This window comes from Bos taurus, chromosome 15, assembly GCF_002263795.3.
Source record: "Bos taurus isolate L1 Dominette 01449 registration number 42190680 breed Hereford chromosome 15, ARS-UCD2.0, whole genome shotgun sequence".
In the NCBI taxonomy this organism is placed as follows: Eukaryota; Metazoa; Chordata; class Mammalia; order Artiodactyla; family Bovidae; genus Bos; species Bos taurus.
Genome location: NC_037342.1, coordinates 49,412,715 through 49,434,895, shown reverse-complemented (window position 1 = coordinate 49,434,895; position 22,181 = coordinate 49,412,715). Strand labels below are relative to the sequence as shown.

The following is a 22,181-nucleotide window of genomic DNA, read 5'->3' as shown; positions in this document are numbered from 1 at the left end:
TACAACTCTTTGTTTTTATCAGTAAGAATACTATAATGACAACACAATATGCTAGTTCCTATTTGTGCAACCATTTACACTTTGAGTATTATTTTCTATAACTTTTTGTTCTTTTATGAGGGCTTGAATATAAAGAACTTACATGTCTTGCTAATCATAAAAGTGAGAATTGAGTTTTTCTAATCTACATTCCATGACAGTCTTCTGAAATTTGCTGTAGAGTAATCATAGTTCTTATAAACATGACAATGAATGTCTCTACATTTTATGGACATATTCTTTAAGCATGATTATCATATAAAAATTGTGTTACCCCAAATTCATCAATATGTTAATCATCTAGACCTATTTCTAATTAACTAAAATTTTGAAAATACATCTATGGTTTAGACTTTTATGTAATGTTCATGTCAAAACCAGAGAAGGCAATGGCAACCCACTGCAATACTCTTGCCTGGAAAATCCCATGGACAGAGGTGCCTGGTGGGTTGCAGTCCACGGGGTCGCTAAGAGTCGGACACGACTGAACGACTTCACTTTCACTTTCATGCTTTGGAGAAGGAAATGGCAACCCACTCCAGTGCTCTTGTCTGGAGAATCCCAGGGACAGCGGAGCCTGGTGGGCTGCCATCTATAGGGTCACACAGAGTCGGACACAGCTGAAGTGACTTAGCAGCAGCAGCATGTCAAAACATATGATGCAGTAAAATTGGGTTTCCCTCATTTCTAGTGGTGATGTAAATATCATCTGAAACTGATGCAGAACCTTCCCTTTTATCTAGTTATTTTTCCCCATTAGTGACCTTATGGAAGTCTATTGAAGGAATTTTGACAAGAAAATTGATAATTTCTCTATTGCAAAGATTGTCTTCTTAATCTATCTCTATGCTCTTAAGATGACATTATTGCATGAATACACTTCATTCTACATTTTTACTAAATATTTTTTTGAAAGCTGGTTCAGTTCAGTTCAATCACTTAGTCGTGTCTGACTCTTTGTGGCCCCATGGACTGCAGCATGCCAGGCTTCCCTGTCCATCACCAACTCCTGGAGTTTACTCAAACTCATGTCCATTGAGTCGGTGATGTCATCCAACCATCTTGTCCTCTGTCATTGCCTTCTCCTCCTGTCTTGAATCTTTGCTAGCATCAGGGTCTTTTCAAATGAGTCAGCTCTTCACATCATGTGGCCAAAGTATTGGAGTTTCAGCTTCAACATCAGTCCTTCCAATGAATATTCAGGACTGATTTCCTTTAGGATGGACTGGTTGGATCTCCTTGCAGTCCAAGGGACTCTCAAGAGTCTTCTCCAACACCACAGTTCAAAAGCATTAATTCTTCAGCACTCAGCTTTCTTTATGAAAGTTAGTAAGTGGTTTTATTTTTGAAATTAAAAAAAATTATTTAAAAATTTTATTGGAAGATAACTGCTTTTCAATGTTGTGTTGGTTTGTGCTATTCAACAACATCAGTTATAAGTATACATATATCCCTCCATCTTAAGCCTCTGTCTCATCCCTCAAGGTCATTGTAGGTCACTGAGCTGAGTTCCCTGTGCCGAAAAGATGCTTCCAGCTAGATACCATTAGGATTTCTGTATGGCATTGCATTTTAAGATATTTTAAATGTACATCATGGTGATTTGATGAATTCATCATTTTTAGCGATTATCTTATATTTTATTTTATTTTTTAAGAGATTGAGTTTTCTCCTTTTTTTTTTTTTTTTTACTTTACAATATTGTATTGGTTCTGCCACACATCATCCTCAATACTACAGTTAGCCGTGAGTCAGCGGGTACTGTCAATACAAGTTTTATTTAAAAAACAAATGAATAAATGAATTCTGAAGAAATCTATTGGCAATGTTACATATTTCTTTCCATGTTTCTCTGTATTTCTAGGAAGAAAATGAGCTTTATATTTGCACTAAGTTGGTATGGGCTTATCCAGAATAGTCTGCATTTTGACACATATGGAATTATCTTTCAATTCATATGAGCAGTGGAATACATGGTTGCAATTTTTATCTACATAGACAAATAATTGGCTAACTGCTTTTCAATGAATGTATTATTTTTTTCCATTCTAGATAAGGACTATGCTAAATAATGCTTTCATCATCTGCCAAGCAAACCCTAAATATCATCCCATTGCAGAGAGAATTTGAGTCAGTAAAATCATAGCACCATGAGTCCATAAGGATTTCTAGTCCCATTATATAACAACATTGAATATATTATTTGAATTATTTATTTTTTTCAAATTGAATCTTTAACATTATGCAAAAATATTCTACATGTTTCTTTCATCCTTCTGCAACCTCTAACCATTTTCTCTAGAAGACATTTCTGATTCATTTCTATGTTTCCAGTGCTTTAGAATCCAGTTACCAAGATCTCTGAAAATGCCCACTTCACTGATGGTCCTATGTTGATATTACACCCACAGACAGACTGCTACCAGGATTTAAGTCATCAAATTCAAAGTGGTGGTGGTTTAGTTGCTAAGTTGTGTCCGACTCTTGCAACTCCATGGACTGTAGCCTGCCAGGCTCCTTTGTCTGTGGGATTCTCCAGACAAGAATACTAGAGTGGGTTGCCATTTATTTCTCCATAGGTCATCAATATAATAATTTCTACAGGATTAATCTTGCCCTGTTTTGAAAACAGCAACTGCTTCTTCAACTGATTGTAATATATTTCTGTATTAGTTTTCTAGTATCTCTGTAACAAACTACTGCAAATCTGTTGGGCTGAAGCATAGATTTATTACCTTACTGATTTGGAAGTTAGAAGTTTAAAATAGGTTACCAGGTATCAGTTCTGCTAAAGAGTCTAAGTAGGAATCTGTTTCTTTGCCTATTTTCAGCTTTCAGAGACTGTCTACATTCCTTAGATTGTATTCCCAATATGATTCTGCTTCTGTTGACTCATTACCTTCTCTGATTTTGACCTTCAAAAGTTTCACTATTAATCTCATCTGGATAATGCATAAACTTCTCTATATGTTAAGATGCTTAACTTAATCACATTTGCAAATTCCCTTTCAATATGTAAACTGATGTATTCACAGGTTCTAGAGATTAGGACATAAACATCTTTCAGTTCAGTTCATTTGCTCAGTCGTGTGCGACTCTTTGTGACCCCATGAATGGCAGCATGCCAGGCCTCCCTGTCCATCACCAACTCCTGGAGTTCACTAAGACTCACATCCATTGAGTCAGTGATGCCATCCAGCCATCTCATCCTCTGTCATCCCCTTCTCCTCCTGCCCCCAATCCCTCCCAGCATACGAGTCTTTTCCAGTGAGTCAATTCTTTGCATAAGGTGGCCAAGGTACTGGAGTTTCAACTTTAGCATCATTCCTTCCAAAGAAATCCCAGGGACGATCTCCTTCAAATGGACTGGTTGGATCTCCTTGCAGTCCAAGGGACTCTCAAGAGTCTTCTCCAACACCACAGTTCAAAAGCATCAATTCTTCGGCGCTCAGCTTTCTTCACAGTCCAACTCTCACGTCCATACATGACCACTGGAAAAACCATAGCCTTGGCTAGATGGACCTTTGTTGGCAAAGTAATGTCTCTGCTCTTGAATATGCTATCTAGGTTGGTCATAACTTTTCTTCCAAGGAGTAAGTGTCTTTTAATAATAATAAATAATAATGACTGCATCATGGCTGCAGTCACCATCTGCAGTGATTTTGGAGCCCCAAAATAAAGTCTGACACTGTTTCCACTGTTTCCCCATCTATTTCCCATGAAGTGATGGGACCAGATGCCATGATCTTCATTTTCTGAATGTTGAGTTTTAAGCCAACTTTTTCACTCTCTTCATTCACCTTCATCAAGAGGCTTTTGAGTTCCTCTTCACTTTCTGCCTTAAGGGTGGTTTTATCTGTATATCTGAGGTTATTGATATTTCTCCCAACAATCTTGATTCCAGCTTGTGCTTCTTCCAGTCCAGTGTTTCTCATGATGTACTCTGCATAGAAGTTAAATAAACAGGGTGACAATATACAGCCTTGACATACTCCTTTTCCTATTTGGAACCAGTCTGTTGTTCCATGTCCAGTTCTAACTGTTGCTTCCTGACCTGCATACAAATTTCTCAAGAGGCAGGTCAGGTGGTCTGGTATTCCCATCTCTTTCAGAATTTTCCACAGTTTCTTGTGATCCACACAGTCAAAGGCTTTGGCATAGTCAATAAAGCAGAAATAGATGTTTTTCTGGAATTCTCTTGCTTTTTTGAAGATCCAGCGGATGTTGGCAGTTTGGTCTCTGGTTCCTCTGCCTTAAACATCTTTAGTGGGTCATTATTCAGCCTATTAGAATCTCCATTTTGGAATGTCTAAATTGAAACTATTTTGATTTGGAATCCATAGGGTTTCCTTGTTTTCAGTTTAATAAAGTGTGTGATAAAGACTTTTTTGTGTGTGATGGTAAAATATCCATAAGACAAAACTTATAATTTTATCTATTTTTCAATATACAGTTCAGTGTCATTAGAATAATCACATTTTTTATGTAACCATAAGCACAACTTAGCTCCAGAACTTTTTCATCATCCTACACTGAAACTCTGTTCAATTCAGTCACTCAGTCGTGTCCGACTCTTTGTGACCTCTGCAGCACTCCAGGGTTCACTGACCATTACTAACTCCTGGAGCTTGCTCAAACTCATGTCCATAGAGTAGGTGATGCCATCCAACCATCTCATCCTCTGTTGTCCCCTTCTCCTCCCACCTTCAATCTTTCCCAACATTAGAGTCTTTTCCAATGAGTCAGTTCTTCACATCAGCAGGCCAAAATATTGGAGTTTCAGCTTCAGCATTAGTCCTTCCAATGAATATTCAGGACTGATTCCCTTTAGGATTAACTGGTAGGATCTCCTGGCAATCCTAGGGACACCCAAGAGTCTTCTCCAACACCACAGTTCAAAAGCATCAATACTTTGTAACACAGCTTTCTTTACAGTCCAAATATCACATCCATACATGAATACTGGGAAAACCATAGCTTTGATTAGATGGATCTTTGTTGGCAAGGTAACGTCTCTGCTTTATAATATGTTGCCCAGGTTTGTCATAGCTTTTCTTCCAAGGAGTAAGCAAGTGTCTTTAAATTTCATGGTTGCCATCATCATCTTCAGTGATTTTGGAGCCCAAGAAAATGAAATCTGCCACTATTTTTATTGTATCACCATCTATTTCCTATGAAGTGATGGGACAGGATGCCATGATCTTAGGTTTCTGAATGTTGAGTTTTAAGCCAACTTTTCACTCTCCTCGTTCACTTTCATCAAGATGTTCTTTAGTTCTTCACTTTCTGCCATAAGTGTGGTGTTATCTGCATATCTGAGATTACTGATATTTCTCCTGACAAACTTAATTCCAGCTTATGCTTCATCTAGCCTGGCATTTCGCATCATGTGCTCTTCATGTTTAACTTATATAATATACTTTGCATATTTAACTCTTGAGAATCCCTTGGACTGCAAGGAGATCCAACCAGTCCATCCTAAAAGAAATCAGTCTTGAATATTCATTGGAAGAACTGATGTTGAAACTGAAACTCCAATATTTTGGCCATCTGATGTGAAGAGCTGATTTATTTGAAAAGGCCCTGATGCTGGGAAAAATTAAAAGTGGAGGAGAAGGGGATGACAGAGGATGAGATGGTTGGATGGCATCACCAACGTAATGGACATGAGTTTGAGTAAACTCCTGAAGTTGGTGATGGACAGGGAAGCCTGGTGTGCTGCAGTCCTTGGGGTCACAAAGAGTCAGACACAACTGAGTAACTGAACTTAACTGAACTCTACATATAAGTTAAGTAAGCAGGGTGACAATATACAGCCTTGATGTACTCCTTTCCTGATTTGGAATCAGTCTGTTGTTCCATGTCCATTTCTTTTTTTTTTTTTTCTAATTTAATTTTATTTTTTAAATTTACAATATTGTATTGGTTTTGCCATATATCAACATGAATCCACCACAGGTATACATGCGTTCCCCATCCTGAACCCACCTCCTTCATCCCTCCCCATACCATCCCTCTGGGTCATCCCAGTGCACCAGCCCCAAGCATCCAGTATCATGCATCGAACCTGGACTGGCATCCATGTCCATTTCTAACTGTTGTTTCTTGACCTGCATACAGATTTCTTAGAGGCAGGTAAAGTGGTCTGGTATTCCAATCTCTTGAAGAATTTTCCACAGTTTGTTGTGATCCACACAATCAAAGGCTTTGGTATAGTCAATAAAGCAGCTGTTTTTCTGGAGCTCTCTTACTGTTTTGATGATCCAACAGATGTTGGCATTGTGATCTCTGGCTCTTCTGCCTTTTCTAAATACAGCTTGAACATTTGGAAGTTCATGGTTCACATATCATTGAAGCCTAGCTTGGAGAATTTTGAGCATTACTTTGCTAGTGTATGAGATGAGTTCAACTGTGTAGTAGTTTGAGCATTTTTGGCGTTTCCTTTCTTTGGGATTGGAATGAAAACTGACCTTTTCCAGTCATGTGGCCACTGCTGAGTTTTCCAAATTTGCTGGCATAATGAGTGCAACACTTTCACAGCATCATCTTTTAGGATAGCTCAACTGGAATTCCATCACCTCCACTAGCTTTGTTCATAATGATGCTTCCTAAGGCCGACTTGACTTCACATTCCAGGATGTCTGGCTCTGGGGGAGTGATCACACCATCATCATTATGTGGGTCATGAAGATCTTTTTTGTATACTTCTGTGTACCCTTGCCACCTCTTCTTAATATCTTCTACTTATGTTAGGTCTCTACCATTTCTGTCCTTTATTGCATCAATCTTTGCATGAAATGTTCCCTTGGTATCTTTAATTTTCTTGATATCGCTAGTCTTTCCCATTCTGTTGTTTTCCTCTATTTCTTTGCATTGACTCCTGAGGAAGGTTTTCTTATCCCTCTTTGCTATTCTTTGGAACTCTGTATTCAGATGGGTATATCTTTCCTTTTCTCCTTTGCTTTTAGCTACTCTTCTTTTCTCAGCTATTTGTAAGGCCTCCTCAGACAAACATTTTGCCTTTTGCTTTTCTTTTTCTGGGGGATAATCTTGATCATTACCTCCTGTACAATGTCTCGAACATCCATCCATAGTTCTTCAGGCATTATGTCTATCATATCTTCCCTTGAATCTATTTGTCACTTCCACTGTATAGTCATAAGGGATTTGATTTAGGTCATACCTGAATGGCCCAGTGGTTTTACCTACTTTCTTCAATTTAAGTCTGAAGTTTGTAATAAGGAGTCATGATCTGAGCTACAATCAGCTCCAGGTCTTGTTTTTGCTGACTATATAGATCTTCTCCATCTTGACTGCAAACTATACAGAAAATTCAATTAAAGATTTACCAATTATGGCCCCACCCATCAGATCAAGAGCCAGTTTCCCCCATATACAGTCTCTCCCATCAGGAAGCTTCCATAAGCCTCTTATCCTTATCTCTCAGAGGGCAGACCAAATGAAAACCAGTCACAGAAAACTAATCAAATTGACCACATGGACCACAGCCTTGTCTAAATCAATGAAACTGTGAACCATGCCATGTAGGACCATCCAAGACAGATGGGTCCTGGTGGAGAGTTCTGATAAAATGTAGCCCACTGGAGATGGGAATGGCAAACCACTTCAGTAGTCTTGCCTTGAGAATCCCAAGAAGAGTATGAAAATGCACAAAGATATGACACTGAAAGATGAACTCCCAAGGTCGGTAGGTGCCTAATATGCTACTGGAGAAGATTGGAGAAATAACTCCAGTAAGAATGAAGAGACAGAGCCAAGGCAAAAACAGCGCCCACTTGTGAATGTGACTGGTGATGGAATTAAAGTCCGATGCTGTAAGAACAATATTGGATAGGAATCTGTAATGTTAGGTCCATGAGTCAAGGTAAATTGGAAGTGGTTAAGCAGGAGATGGCAAGAGTGAACATCCACGTTTTAGGAATCAGTGACTTAAAATGGGCTGGAGTGGGTGAATTTAACTCAGATGGCCACTATATCTACTACTGTGGACAAGATTATCTTAGAAGAAATGGAGTAGCCATCATAATCAACAAGAGTCTGAAATGCAGTTCTTGGATGCAATCTCAAAAATGACAAAATGATCTCTGTTCATTTCCAAGGCAAACCATTCAATATCATAATTATCAAAATCTATGCCCCAACCAGTAATGCTGAAGATGATGAATATGAACAGTTCTATGAAGACCTACAATACTTTCTAGAACTAACACCCCAAAAGATATCCTTTTCATTATAGGGGACTGGAATGCAAAAGCAGGAAGTCAAGAGATACCTGGAGTAACAGGCAAATTTGGCCTTGAAGTAGAAAATAAAGCAGGGCAAAGACTAACAGAGTTTTCCAAGAAAACATACTGGGCATAGCAAACATCCTCTTCCAACAGCACAGGTGACAACCCTACACATGGATATCATTGCTTTCAGACAAAACTGATTTAAGAACAATGAAAACTATCACAGATGAATAGGAGCACAACATAGTTCAATTTGTTACCCAAAATTAATATTCAGAGCTTTTTATGGTCATGTGTGGACATGCTCAGAGTATGAGAAATTGTACGTGTCCCAGCTGGGGTCAAACAAGGTAATATTCTTCCTTTAAGTTTCACCTCAAATACTATAAATAAATGTCCTCTTCATGATGTATTTTGTGTCATGATTTAAACATTCTTGTACTTTTGGTGATAATTTGCTGTTTAAAATGCCTCCAAACATACTGCTGTCTAGTGTTCCTAGGAGCAAGAAGCTGGATGTACACGACAGACACAGTGTATGCGGTACACAAGCTTCTTTCAGGTGTAATTCATAGTGCTGTTGTGAGTTCAGTGTCAGTGAATCCATGATATGGTATATCCAGAAAAAAAGAAAAAGAAAATTCCTGCATCCTTATGTGAGGACCTTCTAGAAGGTGCTAGAATAACATCTATAGTACATGATGAAGCTTGAAGTAAAGGAACAGAAACTAAACTTGTGAATTCATGAGATGACAACTGACAAGAACTACATAGTGGACATCACTGTTATGTGGTTGAAAGCCAAAAAAATTAATGCAATTCTCAGCTTCTAGTGATTTGTATGAAAAAGAGCCAAAACTTCTTCAGGAAATGGATAACTCCAGGGCCAGGTTAGTGAAAGTACATTGAATACACTGTTGTACCAAAAAGCAAAGAAATTATCAAAGAATACCAAGCACATGTCAAAAATATGCCAAAGCCAGATTATGGTGCTCCCACAGGCCTAATCTGGAACAAATTGAATGTTAAAGGGATGATAGTGGCTACTTATTACCTACTGAAAAAAAAATATGGAACAAAGATAATGTAACAAATCTGTATAGTTTCAAAGTTTCTCCCACGAAATACTAAATACCAAAGGAAAATATATAACTTAACTGGGACAAATTCTGGCAGGCCCTATCTTAGTTAAATTATCAGTGACAGTGATCAGTAATAAGGCAAATTCATACCAGGAATAACCTGAAAAGATACATGCGAGGGAAAGAGCCTTCCTTCCATGGCATTCCCAGGTAATCTGATATAACCATGAGGACTCATCAAATGAACCTCACTTAGGGACATTCTACAAAATAATTGGACTGTGATGGTCAAGTTTGTGTCGTACAAGAGAAGAGAAAAGTGAAAGTGAAAGTCATGTCCGATTCCTTGTGACCTCATGGACTATGCAGAGCCTTTCCTCTAATCTAAATATTTCCCCACTAGTGACCTAATGAACAATTATTAAAGGATTTGGGGATAAAAAATTTATAACCCCTATGTTGCAAAGATTGTCTTAATTTCCTTTTATGCTATTAAGATATAATGTTATTGCAAAAAGACTCATTATTCTACATTTTCACTAAATATTTTATTATTCAGTTCAGTTCAGTTCAGTTGCTCAGTCAATTCTGACTCTTTGCAACCCCATGAATCGCAGCATGCCAGGCCTCCCTGTCCATCACCATCTCCCGTAGTTCACTCAAACTCATGTCCATCGAGTCGGTGATGCCATCCAGCCATCTCACCATCTGTCGTCCCCTTTTCCTCCTGCCTCCAATCCCTCCCAGCATCAGAGACTTTTACAATGAGTCAACTCTTTGCATGAGGTGGCCAAAGTATTGGAGTTTCAGCTTTAGCATCATTCCTTCCAAAGAACACCCAGGACTGATCTTCTTTAGAATGGACTGGTTGGCTCTCCTTGCAGTCCAAGGGACTCTCAAGAGTCTTCTCCAACACCACAGTTCAAAAGCATCAATTCTTCGGTGCTCAGCCTTCTTCACAGTCCAACTCTCACATCCATACATGACCACTGGAAAAACCATAGCCTTGACTAGATGGACCTTTGTTGGCAAAGTAATGTCTCTGCTTTTCAACATGCTATCTAAGTTGGTCATAACCTTTCTTCCAAGGAGTAAGCATCTTATTTTTAGGATTTCTCTATGGCATTTTTGATGCTTTTGAACTGTGGTGTTGGAGAAAAGTCTTGAGAGTCCCTTGGACTGCAAGGAGATCCAACCAGTCCATCCTAAAGGAGATCAATCCTGGGTGCTCTATGGAGGGACTAATGTTGAAGCTGAAACTCCAATTCTTTGGCCACCTCATGCGAAAAGTTGACTCATTTGAAAAGACCCTGATGCCGGGAAAGATTGGGGGCAGGAGGAGAAGGGGACGACAGAGGATGAGATGGTTGGATGACATCACTGACTCCATGGACATGAGTTTGGGTAAACTCTGGGAGTTGATGATGGACAGGGAGGTCTGGTGGGCTGTGGTTTATGGGGTCGCAAAGAGTTGGACATGACTGAGTGACTGAACTGAACTGAACTGGTGGCATTTTTGTTCCTCATAAAATCTTCAGGAAAAGAGTTTAGTTTAGGCCCTGTGGCAAAAGCATAATAGAGAAATGATGGTGGCCTCAAAGTACTGATTTGAGAATGGGAATATGATAACAAATACAATTATTATTTTAGATATGTGAGTAAAACTTAATAACTGTGTATTGGTGAACAGATGGAGCAGTTTCATAAAAGTAGACCAAATGATAAATCTATTTTGTCAGTTTGAGAAACCATGAAACTATTTCCCAAAGCTGCTGCAATATTTACGTTCCTAACAACAACATCCGATGGTTGACATTTCTCCAGAATCACATCACCACTCATTTTCTGTCTGTTAAATTTAGCCATTCTAGTAGATGTAAGTTATTTTGTGGTTTGCATTTGCATTTCCTTAGTACTCTTACCTGGAAAATCCCATGGATGGAGGAGCCTGGTGGGCTGCAGTCCATGGGGTCGCTAAGAGTCAGACATAACTGAGCGACTTCACTTTGACTTTTCACTTTCATGCATTGGAGAAGGAAATGGCAACCCATTCCAGTGTTCTTGCCTAGAGAATCCTAGGGATGGGGGAGCCTGGTGGGCTGCCATCTATGGGATCTCACAGAGTCAGACATGACTGAGGTGACTTAGCAGCAGCAGCAGTGACTAATATCTGGCTTGGAGCTGGTTTGTCAGTTGTTCTCTGGCAAGGAAACTAATTCACAACCCCACACAGTGGTGAAAACAACGTTCAGTCTGCCTGACCAAGAAACCTCACCAGAGATCATAGGTAGCTGCATAGGCCATCCAAAAGCCCTGCTTACAGTGGCACTTGGTCAGAGAACACAGCCCCATCTGCAGAGCAAAACTGGTAACCTTCATCTAACTAGTGAATTCAGGGCACAGTCTTGCCTGATTCTGCCCCAAACCATGAGCTACACAGATCCTCTGCCCCAATCCTGCTGCCTCACCAGGATAGAGAAGCTAATTCTTAATTCTACCTATTGATAAATATAGTTCACAGTCCTGATTGTCTAATAAGCCACATCTCCCTCCCTTAGCTCCTGACCATGACTTATCCGTCATCCTTTCATTTGTATGTTTTGCCCTTCAACACAGTTTGCAATTAATTTTTGTTCAAAAAGCCCTTCCCATGCAGACACATGAAAGTTATCATACGGGGTTTCAACACGTAATATCTAAGAACCAGGATTCAAATGAACATTCTAAAATTTCCAAACAAGTAACCTGGATCACTTTATTTTCTCTCTGTATTTCTTTCCACATTTGTGTGCTGGAGATAATAAATAACTAAATGAAATGATATAGCCCTGAAGTTTTTATCCAGAAAAATCATTCAGTAAGCACCAGCTTTTATAGATCGGGGGCTTGTTAGAATTCCCATTGGAAGAAGATGAAATTGAAGCCTAGGTTGAAATAGAACTTGAAGTTGGTATTCAAACTTTTTAGTTATTTCTAAGGTGTGTTTCTTCTTCCAAAATTACTAAGAATTTTACTGAAATTTCAGGTGAATCGATATATACTGTGCAATGTGTCTTGGAAAAAAATGTGACTTTCCAGTAAGAAACAATATATTAAATCAAGTTGTTCAATAGCCTTTTGTGTCTCTTAAGATAAAGTCTAAACTCATTTATGAAGGTTTTGAGAGTCAGTTTAATAAGAAGCCCATGGTCCCTGAGGAAGAGAAAGGGGCCTGGGGCTCTTGAAGAGGAGATAGCGGTCTGGAATTCTCAAGGAGGAGGAAAGGACAAAGGTCTTTTTTTTTTTTCTCCTTCTACATTCCTTAGTCTTAGTCACATAAAACTTTTTTTCTTTAAGTCTGAAGCTGGTGATTACACAACAAAACAACTCAATTTAAACTCTGTACTAAGGATTCTATAGCAACAATGTATCCTGCTTGAGGACAGTTTCTCCTTCCTGAAAACCTTCTGAATATTCTTCTTATTTTAAAATGTATATTATGGAAGTGGGTCTGGCAAGATCTTTCTAGTGTTACTTCTAACCCTGTCACCTTAAAATGTAACTTGTGGGAGCGTGTCTAGTAAAAATCTTTACAACCTTGAGACATTCTTTTGATTTATTATAATAACCAATTAAAGAAGTATATAGCTCCCTTGCTAAGACTAGCAAGGGGGGCACTCTCCAGCCCCCTTTTTATGTCTATGTCAGAAGCATTCTCTGTCCCTTTTCATATTTTAATAAAACTCTGCTACACAAAAGCTCTTGAGTGATCAAGCCTGGTCCCTGGTCCTGAAGTTAAATCTTCTTTGGAGATCACAATTCCGACATCGTTCACCATAAGCTATCATCTTGGGGGCTCATCTGGGATCTTCAGGACAAGGTAAGAACACTCAGAGCTCTAGTCTCTCTGCTTTCTCAGTATACATGCCTTCTGCTTTACTTTACTAACTCTCCAGTGTGCTTATGTGAATGAATGACATGCCCTGCATGAAGCAAGTGATGAGCCCTGCTTTGTGGTTTCACGGAGCCTCATAATGACTGAAGACAGCCCCAGAAAGGAGAGCCTTGTCAGGGGTTTATACCAACCTGCCAATACCAAGAGATACCCAACGTCCCTGTGAGGGGAGTGGCCAGAAATGGGCAAAGCATGTGGACCAAACTTTCCTTTCTCAGTCATCTTTTCCTGGTCTTTTTAACCATTTTGTAATTGAGTGGGGAATTAGAACTACTAACCTAATCTGTCGGATCATAGACTTTCAAGGGACTTGTGATCCATGCTGTTATATGTACTTTTACTTAGACCCCATGTATGGAAGCACCTAGCCTTGCTAGGAGCTGAAAGTTACATGAGCATGTTTGGAAGCGAGGCGGAACTCTAGCTCTAGGAACATCTCTCAGGCTAGAAGTCACTCTCCTGGCTGCCTACCTCAGGGGCCAGCAACCTGAAAGTGAGTCTTTGTCATGGCTGTGCCTCAAATCTATAGGGATAAAAACACTGCTGATGACCATGAGGTTTCTGAGGACACAGATAGCGAATTGCAGGATTTGGCCAGATTGAAAGTGCAATGCGCTGCTTCTGCTGGTATCGCTAGCTCTTAGTGGACCAGAGGAGGCTCTCTGGTGGCTTTTGTCTCAACTCCTTAGACATTCGTTTTGTGGAATCTGTAGAAATAAACTATAAGGATTGGCCCTAATAGTTCAGGGACAAAAATCACCTTTTCCTCACTGACTGACCCTCCACCACCTCTTTTGCTGTCACATACACTAGCGTGGTGGAGCTCAGGAGGGACATCTTGGTTGTTGTTTGCCTCTTTATGACTCATTGCTTTTACTCCATTCAGGACTATACTCAGGAATGTGCATAGGCACACATGAGATGGATGCTTCCCCTGGTAGGCCCAGCGTGGGAAATATTCCAGGAAACTACTGTTACACCCTGGGTGGCATCAAAGGAAAAGGACAAATGAAATCAAAGGCCTTGGTGGTAAGGAAATAAATCACTTTGGGATGACATCAGATCTACCCCTGGTGCATCTCCACCCCACCTCCCTGGTAGAACTGGGAGGGACGAGTAAGGTGCCTGCATCAGTAAGGGACAGATTAAGTCTGACCAGGGAAGGAAAGCTTTGGTGGAAAATTTGTCTACACCCCCAACTAGAACAGGGAGGGACGCCTCTGGTGGAAAGAAGTTGTGGCTGTGGATGCCACTTTTTTCTCTTACAGATGGGCACAAGCAGTTCCAGAACCACTCTTTTAAAATGTATTTTAAAAAATCTGGGACAAGTTTGATCCCCAGAATTTAAGAAAGACACACCTGATCTTCTGTGATACTGAATGTCTGCAATATCCTTTGGAAGATGGTGAATGCTGGCAGTTTGAAGGATTTCTCAATTACAGTACTGTTTTATAATTAGATCAGTTCTGTAGAAAACAAGACAAATGGATAGAAGTGCCATATGTGTTGTTCTTTATCTGTCTGCGAGACATACCAGACTTGGGTGTGAAACCTTCGGCTCTTTCCTATCCTCTTACTTCTTACTTTGCTCCTGTGTCTGGGGTTTCCAACTGAACAGGCTGAGAATCAGGGCACTCTTCCAGGAGGGGCTGCCTCAGGCTTGGTAAAAATTAAAACAGTACTGTTGGATGAGTGTGTAATTTCTTCACCGTCTCACCACAACAAAGATTCAAAATGGCAGACGAGTGTTACAGCTTGGTTACAACTCAGTTTTATTGAGCAAAGGATAGTATACCCTCGAGCTGTGAGGGTGGGCCAACCCCAGAGGATAGGCCTCAGTCCATCTTGGCTTCCTCCTTTTGTGTATTTGTCTCCTCCATGCCTTGAGCCTGCCCTATGCGAATTGGGCTGGCCAAAAAGGAGAGGAGTTTATTTCACCTGAAGTTCTCACTCTGGTCCATGGGTTTTCTTTTGTTCAGTTTTCGTGGGTTTTTTCCTTTCTTTGTCTTTTAGCCATTGACATTTTGGACTCCTTTTTCCTATTCTAACTACCTAACAGTACCAATTGCAGTTGAGACTATTTAGAGGATCCAAAAGTACATAGAAACCTTTATGGGACTAACTGTACTTTATGAGCTTACTTGGAGAGATGTCATGTATGTCTTGGGACAAACACTGACCCCTGACTCAAAAAGCTTGAATTTTGGAGGAAGCTACTACTTTTGGAGATGAATGGCTTGAACGTGAGACAAGGGGAAAGAGGGAACATGAAATAGCCCGCCTTCCTACTGGAAGCCAAGCAGATCCCCTAACAGTACCAGACTGAGATGATAACATGGCTAACGGAAGGTGGGATTAGAGCGACTTTGCCGGATGTATTCTTGAAGGACTCAAGCAAACACGTGCTAAGACTTTGAACTATGCTAAGTTGACTAACTCCTTGGAAGGAAAGTTATGACCAACCTAGATAGCATATTAAAAAGCAGAGATATTATGTTGCCAACAAAGGTCCATCTATTCAAGGCTATGGTTTTTCCAGTGGTCATGTATGGATGTGAGAGTTGGACTGTGAAGAAAGCTGAGAGCTGAAGAATTGATTCTTTTGAACTGTGGTGCTGGAAAAGACTCTTGAGAGTCCCTTGGACTGCGAGGAGAACCAACCAGTCCATCCTAAAGGAGATCAGTCCTGGGTGTTCACTGGAAGGACTGATGCTGAGGCTTAAACTCCAATACTTTGTCCACCTCATGCGAAGTGTTGACTCATTGGAAAAGACCCTGATGCTGGGAGGGATTGGGGGCAGGATGAAAAGAGGATGACAGAGGATGAGATGTCTGGATGGCATCACTGACTCGATGAACATGAGTTTGGGTAAACTCCGTGAGTTGGTGGTGGACAGGGAGGTCTGGCGTGCCACGATTCATGAGGTCACAAAAAGTCAGACACAACTGAGTGACTGAACTGAAATGAACTGAACTGAAAGTTTAATTTTTAAAAAATGCCTGTAAGTCCCCATTTATTTGACATGTTGGGTAGCTGATCTTGTATAGTGGGAGTTACCTAATATTGACTGGTCAAAATTGACTACCACCAAGGTGGTTTCTAGAAATAAGAAATTTATATGCATTAAAAAAAAATCCATGGAATCTCCTAAAGATTTCAAAAGTATTAGGGTCAGCTCTTATCACTATTTTCACTTCTCTCAGCCTTGTGAGATGAAATTATGAGTCTCAGAATATACTTGAAATAGAGTCCTAGAATTGACACTTACTACTTTGTCCAATATTCATGCATTTAGAAGCCATTGAAAGCTGGAAAAATTACTCTATTGTTTATGATTTGTTATTAACCCCATTCCTCAGGAGAATTACATCATGCCCTTGTTGAACTGCTGATATAATATGTGTCCTTTGTTTGTCTCACTGGAAACAGTTTCTTTATAACTGCGTGTGCAATTATATTACCATCCCAGTACATACATATAAGAAGGCTGAAGAATTGAGCTTGTGAGTATGTGTTCTTCTAGGTGCCTCTGAGATCTACACAGAGAAAGGATCTAAGGAGACTGTGGGAAATTGGACTCTATAAATATGTATAAAGAGATTTTCTGATGAAATCACAAGAAGAGAATAATAAATACTTTAGTTGTCAGGATTTCACCTAAGACATGAGGAGAATAATAAATAGTACTGAGTTCCTCTTGGTCAGGTTAGCATTTTTCACATTTCTTTCCCCTTCTTACCCCTGATGAATTTCTTTATATCTTCAACTAAAGCAAGTATATGTCCTACCTTATGTATTAAAAATAATACTGAAATAAAAACAGAGGAAACTTATATACTAAGGTAATTAGATTCCTAATATTTTTCTTTGACTAGTTATTTACCTTTCCTAATTCATCCCATTCTCCTTACAGATATACATCTGAAAACAGGGCAAATGAATTTGCAAATGTATTGTTTGGCACATTTTTGATATTAAACATATTTGAGGAAAATAAAATACTATTGCATTTCTCCTAGATTTTTCAATAAATAGTCACATGTTGAGGCCAGAAACAAATACTTTTGAATTTTAAATAGAATATCATGAGACTCTTCCTAGAGGAGGTAATGCTTGGGATGAATGTTTAATAATCAATGGTATTTGTCTGATGGGAAAGACAAAGAAATGGTAGGAGGAAATCTAAAGGAAATATAACAAGCGGAGGAAAGCCTAGTAAGTACAAATAGAATTCTAAATTAGTTTGCAGAATTCTAGCATGTATTTCATTATAGCTGACAAATTTGTTAGGATGATTATTAAAATAAGCTTACTATTAATATATATATGAAAATTGTTTCTCTTATTGCTAAGCATTTAGTCACTAAATGTCTGATGGAATGAATAGTTTTCCAGTTTTCTTCTAGAGGAACTGAGGGGGGTTTTCCTCCTGTATGTAATTATGTATAATAAAAGACCTTTGTGTAAATCCTATTGAAGTATATTGACTACAGGACAGGCAAAGCTGGATCAAATAAAGATAATTGAATTTAAAGACCAAATCCAATTTATCTTCTCCCTGATCCCTGAAATAGACTTCACCAACTTGAAACTCCTTGCATGAACATTTAGTCTCTCAGTAGCGTCCAACTCTTTGCAACCCCCATGGACTGTGGCTGGCAAGGCTCTTGTCGCCATGGAATTCTCCAGGCAAGAATACCATAGTGGGTAACCATTTCCTTCTTCAGGGGATCTTCCCGACCCAGGGATCAACTTGGCTTTCCTGCATTGCAGGCAGATTCTTTATGTTCTGAGCCACCATGGAAGCCTGTGGAGCTGCTTACGAGGTGGTTAAGCGTATGTATCCTGTGTTCAGGTTAGATTTATTGAAGTATGATTATTTATTTAGTCGTAGTCAGTTGTAAGTGAAATTCTGAGGTTGGAGAGAATGTCTGGGTAGAGAGCCATATATAATGAGAAGAAAAAGAACCATGGGGAAGAATATGGGTTTCAATGGAATTCAGGGCATCAACAAAATAAAGGGAGTCAGAAAAAGCAACAAAGGAGAAGAGTGTCTTGAGACTGAAGGAAAAATGAAAGATAGACTGTGTTTATAGAAACAAAATTTTTATTTTAAAGATAAAATAGTTTTAAGCACTGAACAAATAATCAACATAGAAGAGTCCTTTAAAAAGTTCATTGTAATTGGACAGAGTATAATTTTGAATTTTCTTCAAACATATGAACTTTCAAGAATAATGGAGACAAAGTCTCATGACAATGGTTTAAAAATCACTTAAATTGATTTAAAATATATAGCAAGTCATGGGGATTCATTTAGGATTATAGCATATTTCACAATGAGATCACAGCACCTATTAAAACAAATGTGTATAAACCTGAAATATATTTTATCATAAGGGAAATAACTGCTAAATTAATGCATGATTAAAATACATGTTTTGAGGGAAAACTGATAAACCTGTATATATATATATATATATATATATATATATATGCTATGCTAAGTCACTTCAGTCATGTCCGACTCTGTGTGACCCCATAGAAGGCAGCCCACCAGGCTCCCCCATCCCTGGGATTCTCCAGGCAAGAACACTGGAGTGGGTTGCCATTTCCTTCTCCAATGCATGAAAGTGAAAAGTGAAAGTGAAGTCGCTCAGTCATGTCCGACTCCTAGCGGCCCCATGGACTGCAGCCTACCAGGCTCCTCCATCCATGGGATTTTCCAGGCAAGAGTACTGGAGTGGGGTGCCATTGCCTTCTCCGATAGGTTTATTTATATATATGCAATTTACCAGAGAAAAGGTAAAGGAATGATAATGAGCTGTACTGAGCTCAGTCACTTCAGTTGTTTCCAGCTCTCTGCAAACCCCATGCAAACCCCAGAAGCAGGGAGATTGTGTCAGGGTAAAAGGTGTAGCTAATATGTTACACCATGAATATAAAGTTTGAGAAGAATGTGAATCAGGAAAAGGTAGTAAAAGCAGAAATGGTAAACTAAGACAATATGGGCCTTGTATTAAACTTTTGTGAGTGTATAGGCAATTGAAAATGAAAGCTTAATGAGGGACAGAGAAATGGCCAGAGAGATTCTTGTATTCCTTCCTCAACAAAGTTAGGTAATGATTTAGAAAAGCAAGCAAATAAGCATTTGAATTGCAGGTCTAAGGGACTAAGGGAATACTGTAATAATAGACTGCATTTTGGGCTCATTTACAAGTGGATTTCTATGATGCTGCAGATACTTCTGCACAATCCTACTGGAAGAAGAGAATCTGTGATCAACCAGTATGAGTAGAAGGTAAATGTCATACTGGGTTGATTTTCAGGGTTCTAGGAAATATTTGGAGAAACAGTGATATGAATGATGTGCCTATTTTCAATCTGTGAGAAAAAAAATAAACCTCCAAGGAATTTAAATAATGCTTACATATGGAAATTGCCAGCAAATATCTTTCATAACATACACTAATATTTTCATGGACTTCCCTGGTGGCTCAGTGTAAAGGATCCACCTGCCAATGAAGGAGATGCAGGTTTGATTCCTGGGATGGGAGGATCCTCTAGAGAAGATAATGGCAACCCACTCCAGTATTCTTGCTTGGGAAATCTCGTGTACAGAGGCACCTGGTGCGCTACACTCCAAAAGGTCGCAAAAGAGTCAGATATGACTTACGACTTAATGATTAGAACAACAGCAAATCACTTCCATAATAGAATGAATGGAGCAGACAGAAAACAGAGCTCTATGATAGTGTCCAAAGGTGGTTTGTAATAAATATATTAAAACTGGTTATTTCTCATTGGGAATCACATGATAAACTGAATTCCACTGAACAAATATAGTTACTTATTCAATATATAGTATATTTTAAGTTTTATGTTCATGGTTTTGATACTTTCTGATTTATTTTCCTAGAATAATATTGATAAAATAAATTTTGGTATATATTTGAAATACAGGTAATATTAATTGTTCAGATTTTGATAACTTGAGAAATAATCATAGCAGCTTTCCATCTTTGGATATCATTGAATCAGGTAAAAATTTTCCCAGTTTAAATTTGCAAAAATAAACTTGCATGTGATTCATGTATCACATTTTATCCCAATATAAGTTTGCCTTATTTCTTTATTGTCATGTTACATTTTATGTTATTGTCTCTAAAATACCTATTTTTTTCCATATTTCTTAAAAAATTTACCTAGGTTCCAACTTGGGGATAAAGACAGATTCTAAATACTTGTTACAACCTTATATGTAACATATGTGTACTTAGCATACTAATTGTCTTATATAATTGCCACATTTAGATCATTGCCTATGTCTTCTTTGACTATGCCACTTTATAACTTATTTTCCCAAGATCTAGAGCAACTTCTAAAAGTCTGTTATTATCATTACTATTATTTTACTTCTACTAGACTGTCCAAATGAATTATAAGTTCTTTGATTGAAAAACAAACAAACAAAAAAAACCAGTTATGTTACACAGAATTTATGTTCTCAGAACTTGTTAGCTTAGCAGAACAAACTGCATTCAATGAGATAGTGTTTAACTAATTATGCAAAAACCAGAAGAATTCACATTGACTAGAAGGAGTGCTTCTTCTCTCTATGGTGAGTGTTTGTATGCCTCTGAGAGTGTATATGTTTCTATATATGTAACAGAAAATGAGAGAGAGAAATAGAAAACAGAAGCAGAAATTTGAGATACATCAACCAGGGAGACTGTATCTGTATTCCTGGACAAATTAAATTGTTACATTAAAAAAAATGAATATGTCTTTCAAAATGCCATTTTAAACCACATTTAACCACTGACAATATGAATTTAGGTAAAAACAGAAAATAAGAAAGACAGTCAATACAAACTGCCATCTTGAATCAGACTCTCTAAACCCGGCAGTTCCAAGCCAACATGCTCCAGCTCAATGGTACAGTCTTCATGCCCTCAGTGCTGACACTGATTGGGATCCCTGGCCTGGAGTCTGTGCAGTTCTGGATTGGCATTCCCTTCTGTGCCATGTACATCATTGCTCTATTTGGAAATTTCCTAATCTTGGTCATCATCAAATCTGAGCGCGGCCTCCATGAACCCATGTATCTCTTCCTGGCAATGCTTGGAGTGACAGACATTGCTCTCAGTACCTGTATCCTACCAAAACTGTTAGGGATATTCTGGTTCCATTCAGCAGAAATATATTTTGATGCCTGTCTCTTTCAGATGTGGCTCATCCATACCTTCCAGTGTACTGAGTCAGGTGTTCTGCTGGCCATGGCCTTGGACCGCTATGTGGCAATCTGTGACCCTCTGAGACATGCAGCTATTTTTACCCACAAACTCCTCACTCAGATTGGGGTTGGAGTGACACTCAGAGCAGGTGTCCTTATAGCTCTGTGTCTCATCCTCATCAAATGCTGGCTGAAACACTATCGGACCACTGTGGTCTCCCATTCATTCTGTGAGCACATGGCCATTGTGAAGCTGGCAGCAGAAGATACTCGAATCAACAAGATTTATGGTCTTTTTGTGGCTTTCATTATACTTGGATTTGACATAATCTTCATCACACTCTCTTACATTCGAATATTTATAACTGTTTTCAAACTGCCTCAAAAGGAAGCTAGACTCAAAGCTTTTAACACTTGCATTGCCCACATTTGCGTCTTCCTTGTGTTTTATCTCCTGGGTTTCTTCTCCTCCTTTACACACAGATTTGGGTTCCATATTCCATCTTACATTCACATTCTTCTGTCCAATCTTTACCTGCTCGTCCCACCTTTTCTCAATCCTATTGTTTATGGTGTAAAGACCAAACAGATTCGAGATCGAGTGTCCAAGATTTTTCACTTGAAGGATGCATCTTGA

At 38.9% G+C, this 22,181-nt stretch overlaps 1 protein-coding gene across 1 annotated transcript; it reads left to right on the top strand.

Moving 5' to 3' along the window:
* Positions 1 to 21,230: 21,230 nt before the first annotated feature.
* OR52A24 (olfactory receptor family 52 subfamily A member 24) lies at positions 21,231 to 22,181 on the top strand. The gene has a single exon (NM_001389792.1). The coding sequence runs from the start codon at positions 21,231 to 21,233 to the stop codon at positions 22,179 to 22,181; it is 951 nt and encodes a 316-aa protein (NP_001376721.1).

What these genes read in the sequence shown, in the direction of transcription:
- OR52A24 (NM_001389792.1), top strand. Translation starts at nt 21,231, where the DNA reads ATGCTCCAGCTCAATGGTACAGTCTTCATGCCCTCAGTGCTGACACTG.